General features: G+C 42.1%; 1 protein-coding gene across 1 annotated transcript; it reads left to right on the forward strand.

Annotated features, from left to right (window-relative positions):
- Positions 1-6,042: 6,042 nt before the first annotated feature.
- PDILT (protein disulfide isomerase like, testis expressed) lies at positions 6,043-11,118 on the forward strand (the record flags this gene model as incomplete). Its single annotated transcript, XM_080353967.1, has 4 exons — positions 6,043-6,055; positions 6,868-6,998; positions 10,043-10,153; positions 10,990-11,118. The coding sequence occupies 4 exons, from the start codon at positions 6,043-6,045 to the stop codon at positions 11,116-11,118; spliced, it is 384 nt and encodes a 127-aa protein (XP_080210093.1).

An 11,118-nucleotide genomic window follows, 5' to 3' on the forward strand; every position in this document is an offset into this window, starting at 1 on the left:
TTCAGTTCCAAGATAAACATGGGGATAACCTGAGGATAAGCACACAAGCAGTGCAGACCTTGCACTGCTTCTTTGTGTGCCAAGTGCACTTTCCTTTATGAAAAAGTGATGTTTACCTTTTCTAGCAGAACATTTGTATATCCAGTGAGGCACCGAGTCAGCCATAGGATTCCTGCTGCCCGTGACTGACAATCTATGCCGAGATAATGACATTTAATAGGCAAGATGGGGGTTACTCTTAAAGACAAATGTCTCCTTTTCAAGGCACAAAAGCTGAAGGTGATATTGTTAGAAAAAACAAAACAAAACAAACAAACAACAAAAACAAACACAAGAAATAGCTGCCTATGTACATATACAGTTCGCAAAAAAGGCAATTTCTAGAAAGCAGGGAGGCATGACTTATCTTGAATCAATGATATAGATCAGGTGGTCGGCTCACTTATAAAGCCGACATCCAAAGCATACTCACTCCTGTGCTAATACTGATTTCAGCATACAGCAGTCTCCTCAGCACAGGAGGTAAAGGCAAACAGTTCAAAACCACCCAGAATAGGTATTTCTTACTGCTGAGCTTCCTATAGGAACCTAATGCAGTGTGAGAGATAGTGGAACGTGGGTGCCTTATTCCTGTAGGCTTCATCAGAAACATGTGTCAGTCAGTTTAGAAGGAAATAATCAGAAGAGAGCCACTTAAATTGTTTGTGAACTGTGCATATAAAAATGAGCAGGACAGTGGAAACGTGTCCCGCCAGGTACAAGAATCACTAAATGATGTTCTGCTGCACAGACTTACTGATGAGCATGTGTCCCTTACGTAGGTGTCTCTCACAAACATTTCTTTTATTGAATGCTTTAAATAAGGATCCAAACCGTAGAATAATCCTTGATGTTTGCATAGCAAAAGATCTCAAGTGAACTGCAAACATCAGTTTAAAAGTACCAAGGTCTGCACAGGAGATTATGGGCTGTGTCTCATTGCAGAAGAGAATGGGAAAATTCAAGGTCACACAAGAAAGTTCCCAACTGCAGCAAGATTAACATGCTTCTACTCTGATATGTTAAACATGAATCCATCCTTCATCTCAAGAGTCTTCTACAGACAAAATTGTATATCCCTAGCAAAACCATAAAAAGAGCCTATGCAAAAAATGAAAAGTGGAACTGCTAAAATGACTTTTACCATACTAGAAACTAATAGCTAGGAAATAAGTATTTAGCATGACAAAAGACATATTTACAATGTCTGCAGCAATCACTACACCATCAATAGAGATGTAGAATGAAACTGGAGGCCATCACCAATTAGCTAAAGAAGGAGGAACTCATAATGCTTTCATGTATACTCCAAGAATGCTATAGGGCCATAAAACACATTTATGTGTCAGCAAAAAATTTCTCTGACCACATTTCAATATATTTTAGTTCAGTAAGTTGCAGTATGAAAAAAAAAAGTAGCAGCTTACTCAGGTTACTGATGTGCTGAGTCTCTCAAAATACAAGATTTCTAGTTCTCTTCTCACTTTTGCCATATCCATTTGGTGTGGTTTCAGGCAAAATATACTCTTTCTCTAAGATAGAGATGACGACACATCACGATACCCACATTGTTCTTGATCCTTACGCCGTCACACTGTAAATTCCTCAGAGAGGTAAGACTGGTTTCTCATAAGTTATTTTAGATTGCCTAGAACAAGGCTGCTAGTGGCTTCAGCTGTAAAAAAATCAGCATTTTTGACAATCTGATTTAAAATCTGCATTTCCTTTCAGTTTTTCAGGCTTCACTTTCAAAGTACAGGTGATTTCACGTTAATCTTGTTCACTGGTTGTCCATGGAAAACAAACCCAACAACATTAGAGTTGCTGACATACGAGACAGATAAAATATAAAAATGTATTTAAATCCCCAAATATGTAGACTTTATTATAGCTCATGAAATGAAAAATGTGGCAATCCTCCCACATCCACCACCCTTCTTTTGGAGCACGAAGGAGTGTGTAAGATTTGCTCTATATGACCTTTAGAGGAAAGCATTCTTACAGCAGTTCCTAAAACAGGGGAAACTCCAGTTGTCAGAGAAGGTGCTGAAAAATGCAATGTTGTTCTCCATTGTGGGGCCGCCTTCTCCCAAAGGCAACACGCAAACACTGTCTGAGCAAAGTGGCTGCAGAAACGGTGCTACAGTCCCCTCTCTGCAAGTGATTTTAAAAAGTGACCGGCTGCACCTCAATTGCTATCAAAACCAAACGAGAATAGAAATTCAAGAGGACACCACAAGGGTGCTTTCAACTCTCCTAGTTCTGTGACCCTTTTTATTTCTTCCCATATCTGAGCCAAAGAGCTTGAGTTGTTCTCAGGTGCTGGATAATTTATTTTCAGGATTTTCTGTACCCATGATCAAGTGGTGGCAATCTGTTATCTGTTAAAATGTTCCTTTGGAGGTCCACATCTGTTTTGAAAAGGACACTTCACAAAACAGCAGTGATGGAGTGTGAGAGGGAATTCAATGATGCTTCCAAAAGACAGGTCAAAAACACCACCTAGGAAAATAATTTAAAAATCTCAAACACTTAAATTACCTTTCTTTTTACTTACGACACAAAAAATATTACTGATAATGATGACATTCTCCCATTTTTAATACAATGCTGTTTCCCAAGTTGACAACCCGTGAGGAGCCTCTTGCTTCTGGCAGCTGTGGCAACACATGCTGGTTTACACAGGTGTCCCACCACCCACCCATGTCCTCCCTGGCGACGGTGCCACCAACTCTGTTACCTTTCCCCTGTCCAACCTCATACTCCACTGGCACCAGCTCTCCTCCAGTCCGGAGCCTGGGGTGCTGTGTTAGCCTCAGCAGCTGCTTTCTCTCTCGAATACCCAAAGTGATTGATGTCAATAAAAATCTAAAACAAAACTCAAGAAAAGGCTCCAAATAAGAGGAGTGATGATTTCCTGCAATACTAAAGCAACTTGAAAAATAAAGCACCTGGGAGGCAAACAGAGAATGAGGGGAATGAAAAGGAATTGATGGAAAGCTGAAGAGCAGTCTAATCACTCAGTAAAGCAGGGGAAAGGTGCGTGATGGATGTTTCCACACTGTTTCTGGGTAGTCAAGGAAACAGTTTTTATCTGTCTGATGAAGAAGGCTGTTCACTCACTGAACTTCGGTCTCGCAGTTATCAGGTGAATGTTGTGTTGGATTTTCACTGGTCTGTGAGTGCAATGACTGCTTTTTATGGGATGAAGTCCCAAACTTCTGCCAGCTCCAGCCAGGAGCTACTAACTCCACCAACCTTCACTATCTAAGCATGCTACTTACATTACTAGTTCCACAGCTCGTTACCTGCAACTCTGTCTATTCAGGTCACTCAGTGGTAAGAGATTATTCATAAAATAACTGTTTGGAATAGAAATATTTCAGAGAAAAACAGATCCTAAAACCCCCAGACAATCTACATACATATCTAATGTCCATACACCACCTTAGTATTCCCTGTATAATTTGGGAAGCTTCTAAACGGCTTCAGCTTATGTGCCTGGACTTCACCAACAATTTCTTCTGCCCCTTCCCAAGAGAGTCCTGTTTCACTGTGCAACAAGCATTTCATCTTCCAAATTCCCAGTGGTGGTAAACCAGCTGTGCAGCCTGAAGTTATTAGGAAAAAATCACTATATTGACATTGCCTCTGGTGTAAAACATTGCCTTGGAATTAGCTAGAACGTGCTGGATCCTGCTCCTCATTCCACAGCACCCCCCGGAGCCACACAGCCTCCTCCTGGTGAGCCCAGAACTCGCTCTGGCTGCTCTAGGATAAGCTGCCACACGCAGCCAGTGGGTACGATTTGAGAAAATAATGTTTGAGAACTTCTTACAGTGACATTTCTTGTGGATGGCAGCAGGGAAGATCCCATAGACTGCAAAGGTAAACTGTCTTGTGCATTGGTAAGATTGATAAGATAGCGGTATGTAATGACAGGATGTACCGATCTATTATGCTGCTGAGAAGAAAAATACAGATGCTTAGATGGAGAATACATCAAGATAGCAAGCTGTTTTTACCCCTGGTTTTAAACATACAATCACCTCTGTACCCATGTAAGAACTTGGATTTTAATTCATCTTCCAAGTGTATAACTGAATATGCTTCTCTACATTTAGTTCACACAGCCAAAATCATTGCTGCCGTAATTCCACCAAGCACAGAGAAGAGAATCACCCCAGCAAGATGACTTACTCCCATTTACTACGTTAAACATACAAAAATGAGTTATGTCAAACAAGAGTTTGGTCCTGAACCCGCTCCATTTGCACTTCTAGTTCACTGCAATTCCCCCGGGTAGCACAGTGACGGAAACAGGCTGGAGCAAAACCCTGTGCATCTAAAAACACACTGTGAATTCACTAGGGTCTGTAATATGCAGGTATACTTCTTAAACCAAGGAAAATAATTTTGCCATTTAGCCATAAGAGGGAGCTCATATGTGGCTCAGAAAAAAACATGAAATAATTTGAAATCTTTATGAAAAGTTATTAAGCGAAGACAAGAATACTGGAATAGGACTGACTTGAGCAATCCTGGGAAATCCAGGCCTCAATAGAGGTTTTTCTTTCATGGAACATATATAAAAGTTTTTTTTTTTTTCTTAAAATGATGAAGTTGACAAAAATGACATGACTTCACCAAGCATCTCCTAGTGTACTCAGAGCAGATACAGTTGAGTCACAAGTTTAATACACTAACCAAACAAAAGACAGTGAAGTTTGCCTCCTGAGCCTGTACAAAACCAAGTGCTCTGATTTCTTTAACTGCTGAGCCCCCTGTGGCTGCTGCTGCTGAAAGCTGATCTTCAGTATTTTTAGTAACTTGCTCCTCCTTGCTATTGAATTTCTTCCCAAGTTCCCACCATCTAGAGTTGTGCAAACAGCAGCTTCTGCACAAATGCCACCGAAAGCGTGATTCGCCATACTGAACTTTCATTAGAGGTGCTGATATAGGAGAGTGAAATCACCTACCTTCAGCCTCTGATTAAATCTATAGCATCGACAAGAATACCTCCTTTAAACCGATAAACCTATTTGACAGGTATGCTTGTGGGAACTGGGAATACAGAGTATGGTAACCCAGCACACACAGCCTTCAGCAGAGAGCAGCTATTTCAGACACACACTAGCAAGACACACAACGTCAGGAAACTGGCTTCTGCTTTATGATTTGTACAAGGTAGTATGAAGTGTTCGGAGCACAGGCACCACCAATAGTGACTTCAATCACATTTTGACTGGTAAATGTTTATGTATGACAACAAGTAAAATCTCACCTATCACAAGTGACTTTCAAACTACTGAGAACTGGCAACTGAAAATGCCAGGTGGCCACCTAATGATTCCTCATACACAACCTGGTATATTCCACAGCACACAAGAAACTGAAGAACTTGCTTAAATCAAGAAATTCACTCAGATATTGTATGGAAGAGAGAATTTTTGAATGGCTGTCCTGGCAAGGGACATAGCATGAAAGCCAAATCCTATGCTTTGTAAAATCACAATTTACAACTCCAAGGCCAGAATTTGGCCAGCAAGAACAGGCTACACAGGCCTGTTTAAAGCAACCCATTAGAAAGATTAACCACATGAGAAATATGCTGAGGGGTTATATCACTGACATAAGCTGCAAGAGCTCCATTCTGCATTTAGACAGCAGAAGTCAAGCACTATGTGACCACTAGATACTGCTCTGCGCTTTGCTCTGTAGCCTGCACACTCCAGAGCAGACGCTTGCCTGCTTCACCTTAAAATAAATAGTATTTTAAACTAGTTGCAGTGTAGCCTGCTGCAAAATGACTTGATGGCAGTAAAACAGTCTGACTCAATTTTTGATCTTGTCGTATTGCTAAAATGCACAATACCAGGACTTGTATCTTTCGATAATCCACTGGTACTGTACGTCTTGACTCTAGCACTTACCACCATACGGACTTTTTCATATACAATTTTCATTAACCCTTTGCTGGACTCTTGCTCTGGTCCGACCAGGATGACGTACAGAGGTCAAAGGGTTACTTTATGGCTGAGATTTTAATGCCATGATCCTCAATTTGCGGCTCCAATTCTTCTGAAAATATGATAGTTAGAAAACATATTTTTTAAAGAGACTCAAGATTCCTAAAACTCTTGAAAGCTGGAAGAGAATTTACCAAATAAACAGACTGACTGTAATCTCAGTAGGGGTAATTCAGAACCAAAAAGATGGAACAATCCAGAATTAAAGGACAACTGTGACATTTCAGCTCTGTTTCTTATGTCTAAACTGAAAAGTGAAGCTGCAGCACCACAGAGGAATTTTATTACGTCTCTGTGACTATCAGATCCCTTCTGCAGCACTGAAGGAACAATTTTGACACCTAATTTAATTGAACAGACAATCCAATAAAATCTGCAATTGGTTTGAAGTCATTTTGGATTACACCTCAGGTCGATAGCTCTTCATAGCTTACTGTGATTTTGTGACACATGGAATCTTGCAGAACAGGTTTCCTACTTGTCTGAATTTCCTCATCTCCATTCTCCATCTGTGATTAAGCAGTTAATTGGACATACAGCCATTTGCAGAGGTCCCAGAAAACACTACCGATCCATCACTGATCCTCTACAGTCAGTGATAGTTTAAATGGTGACCAGAACCTCAGGTTGAATTTGGATGCCCCAAGCTCACTTTGAATCAGCTTCGAGCTCAGTCCTAAGAAGCCCAAGTCCATTTGTATTCAGCATCCTTCTGCACCTCCACTGCCTCTATATTGATTGCACAGAAATTTCTGTCATTCATTTTGATGGCCATTTCAACTCTTTTTTCCTTCCACAGGGGTCAGACAGGCCTCAGCGTTTATTACATGGGTGAAAAGAACAGGACCCAGTACTGTTTTAGTCAGCTCTACTGATCGGGCTGAAGCCATCATACATGCTGACGATTTGGCAGTGATTGGCTTTTTTAAAGTAATTCACTGTTAAACTCAAAAGGCTGTTTTCTCTTCCAACTTTGGGATATATTGCTTGCCATCACCACCAAAGCCCACACATTCAGAAGACCCAGAGCCCACCTGAAAAACTCAGGCACTCAGTTTTCTCTGCATTTTTTAAAAATGTGATTGTTTCTACTTACATTTCCACAGTTCTAGATGAGCAGTCCAGGTAGAGATAAGACCATTTCATATCCACAGCACTTTTCTGAACAGGTACTCGGGCACAGAGACCTTCCACTGTTACAGCAGTGTCTGCAGAGCCCTGGTCACAACAGACTTCCCTGTATCGTCAGAGGAAGAGCTTCTGCCAAACCGTCCCAGACTTGGTGGTTGCTGGGAAGTGGGTAGAACTGTTGACCTACCCATCCTTACTTAACTCCATCCTTTTCTTTGGCGAGACTTATCCCATTGCTGGCGTGGGTCACACTGCTACTGGAGCCTCCAAATGCAGAAAGTTGTAAACTCTGCCCAGAGTTGTAACTGATCTAAACATCCAGGCTTACCTGATGGCTGCCTTTCTATTCAAACATGGTGTAAAATCATAGACATGAATAGTTGCAGGCTGTTCTGGTGAAAGAATGGTCCTTTCCTGCTTAATTCCATCAAAAAAAGCAGTAAATATCGTCTAACATACCGAAGTGCCTTTTTTCATCTTTCCATCTGATGATTTAAACAACTTTAACAAAACGCGGTGTGGGGGGCAGAGCACAGCTCTAGGAATATCACACTAACTGTGGTTTTCTGATCCTGCCAGCTAAGAAATCTGCATGGGTAGGAAGTCATAAAATATTATGCTGTATATGATCCAACTCATGTTGTCCTTTCTCCAGCAAATTCCTACGAGTTTCCAGAGCTGAGAAAGGTTCTTCGGATTTGGGGCTGAATGATACAGAATAACAGTCAAATAGTGCAAAATTAATTTCAGCTGTCAAGTCATAGAGCCAGAAGTCTGTAAAATAGGAACACTTTTTCCTGCTTTTTCAACGTGTCCTTGAAATCTTTAATATCTGAAACACTCAATTAAGAGTTTTCTCCAACTGAAGAGACTTTTATTCTGGCACCTCTCTGCCCAGTTCAAAGCAGTGTCTGGACTCACACCTGAACTGATAAGATCCAAAATGTGCTGGCTACAGTGCATAGTCCAAGTTTTCTCGATGTGGAAAACAGGATTCATTGCCAGAATGCCTCACGGTAACAGAGCCAGTGAACACATACAGTGTAATAGGACAAACTGTGAAAATGCTCAGAGTGCCCAGAATTTTGCTTTGCAGCCGTTGATGAAGGAAGGCAGATTTCCAGTGCTGGGCCAGATTGAGAATCCATTGGTATTGCAGTGATGCCGGAGATCTCCTGACCCCGCTGACAGCGGGTATTGCCTGCACGTGTTTGACTGGACTCTGATTTCACTCAGGGGCTGAAATGACAATACATGAGCATGAGCTAGGGCATGTCAGAAATTTAATGGGTTGAAGCCAACAAAATAGCGTCCAAGCAAACAGGGAGCTGTATTTGGCCTTCCATTAGTCACAGATTGCTCAAAAATGTGAGTGCCAGGATGTGCTGGGACGTCTCAGCATATAAATTACTATTCATCTAGCATGAAATAATTGTCTGATTAAATCAAATCTGGAGGTGCTGTTGCCTTTCATCATGCTTATTCACTGTTGGTTTGAGGGTGGACAGCATGGTGACTATTTGACAGATGTAGGAGTCAAGGTCCCTGCCTTGAAGAGCACTCAAAACACCAAACACATCTGTCAGGTCCTCTTGCAAGCCGAGTGCCCTCCTCTCTAATCCATCTCATCCTGCCGGCTGCGCAGAGCTGCTGGCACCATCCTTCCCCATCTGCAGAGCATGGAAATGCCGGGGGGTGCAGGGCAGAAGAGAGGAGCACAGGAAGGACATTGGGGACCATACACCATCCATTCTGAACCAGGTCAGCCAACACCAGCTGGACAGGTGAATGCACCAGTGGTGTCACAGCGCTCCTAGGATCTCCCCATGGATGTAATCATGACAAGCTATACACAATTTACAATGACACTGTTCTTCAGTACCTCACAAGTTTTCAGCATCCTGCCTCACCTGTAGCTCTCACTCCAACACATCCTAGCAGGATGCAGGACACAGTGGTAATAAACACTCTTTTGGGGACTAGGAACATCACTGTAACAGCATGGAGGTTTTCTGTGAGATAGTAAGAGATGTGCCAGAGAGGCCTTTCAGGATAACAGCCAGCGAGGATGTCTATGCTAACTATGGCATCCAGAAGAACACCTGTGTTGTGTTTAGGAAGGCAGGAGCACGGAAGCCTGGCAGGCAAGGTGCAGTGAGCTGTCGTGGCAGCTTTGAGCTATGGAAAGGCTGTTTGGGAATTTTTCAGGTTAAATTATTTCCTACTTGAAACTCAAACAGCTTAACACAAAAAATATTGCATTTATAGACAGGAGAGGCAAGTAAGAGGCAAATAGCAACCTTTGGACAACTGACATTTTCAGTCTGGCTGCCTGCATTCAAGCTCCTAATTTATACTTAATGATCTGGGTAAAATAACTTTATTTTCCAACCCACATTCTAAATAACATGTACTGCCAGGTTCAGGGAGTTTTGCAGATGTTTACCTCTTTTCCTTTGCATTGCTTTTGGCCATCTTCAGCAACAGACATGGCCAACAACAAGAACAAAACCACACATAAGTAGCACCAACATTTAGGCTATGAAGCAGTCAGACCAAGGGCATCCTGAGTGTATGTCACAGATAGTGTGTACAGAAATAGAAAAGGTATATTGCAGTATATTAAGATTACTGAGCAAATTAAAACTGTCAGATGTACCTTGAATTTTATCTATAATCTTGTTCTGTGATCTAGCTGCGACATTTATTGTACAAGTTATGGAATTTCAGTTACTGAGGATCGTGAAACAGCAAAGCCGAGAACAACATTTCAGAGTAAAGACAGCCTTTGTTCCTATAGTTGGTACAGCAAACAAACCCACAAACTTCACTATTTGTCCCAGGGAAAAACTGTGCATAATGAAGTGCTTGAAGACGGGAGACAGAACAAACTGAAGCTAACGAGGCTATTAAAAAACTTTACCTTGGATTTGGTCACTGAAGATAAACCTGAGGTGTGCGTATTTCTCTGTATTAACAAAAGCCACAATAGAAAGACAGGAAACCAAGCAGAAAAGAGGCCCAGGGATGCTGTTTCTTAGAACAAATGAGGAATGGCTGGCCAGATAGTGAACTTGCCTGAACATGCAAACACCTCCCTCCTGGGGAGACAACACCATGGCCTGGGCTGCTTCTGCAGCAGCAAAGTGGGGTAGGAGGTGGGAACGTCAGTCCCTAATCCCAGCTCCAACCCTTCTACCACGCGGCAACCGGATCCTCTGGGCCAAGACAAGGAAGAAAGACACCAGCAATAACTGTTGCTAGTTCAGGTAGGAAGGGAAAGACATGGAAATACCTGCCTAGGGGGTAGCCCACTGCCTCTGATCATGGGGTGGCATGAGAACAAGGGCAGCTCTGGGCAGGGACGGAGAGGGGAGCTGCTGATGCCACCCAGGTGCGATGGCAGGACCCAGCCTGGTCCAGCTCCTCCGGCTGCTGCCGTTGGGCCTCCTTGCCTTCTGCTTTCAGCACATCTTTAGCACTAATTCTTCAGTGTGTGTTATACAGGTCAGACTAGAAGATCATAACAGTCCCTTTTGGCTGTAAAAATCTATGAATAACAATGAGGTTTTTCCTGGAACAGAGAAAACAGGCGGCAGCTGCTGATTCTTTTCACTATCTTCTTTAAAACAATGAAAAAAAAAATCCAATGGCTATGGAAATCATTGGGAACTGAGTCTTAAAAGTAAAATTTGCAGTAGCAGAACTGAATGGAACTGACACTGTGAGCTTCTGATTCACTGTTCTGCTTACAAAGAGTGGAACAGATGTTGAGTCTTTTGTTTCTTAGACATCTGTGAAGATTTTTGATGTCCCTGTTGAAAAACACATCCTGCTGTTCACCCCAATGAACTCGGAGACTTTCAATGGGCTTTATGAAAACTACAAGTCTGCTGCTGCAGAATTGAAAGGTTTGTAA

The sequence above is a fragment of the Nesoenas mayeri genome (genome assembly GCF_963082525.1).
Source record: "Nesoenas mayeri genome assembly, chromosome: 15".
NCBI classification, from domain to species: Eukaryota; Metazoa; Chordata; class Aves; order Columbiformes; family Columbidae; genus Nesoenas; species Nesoenas mayeri.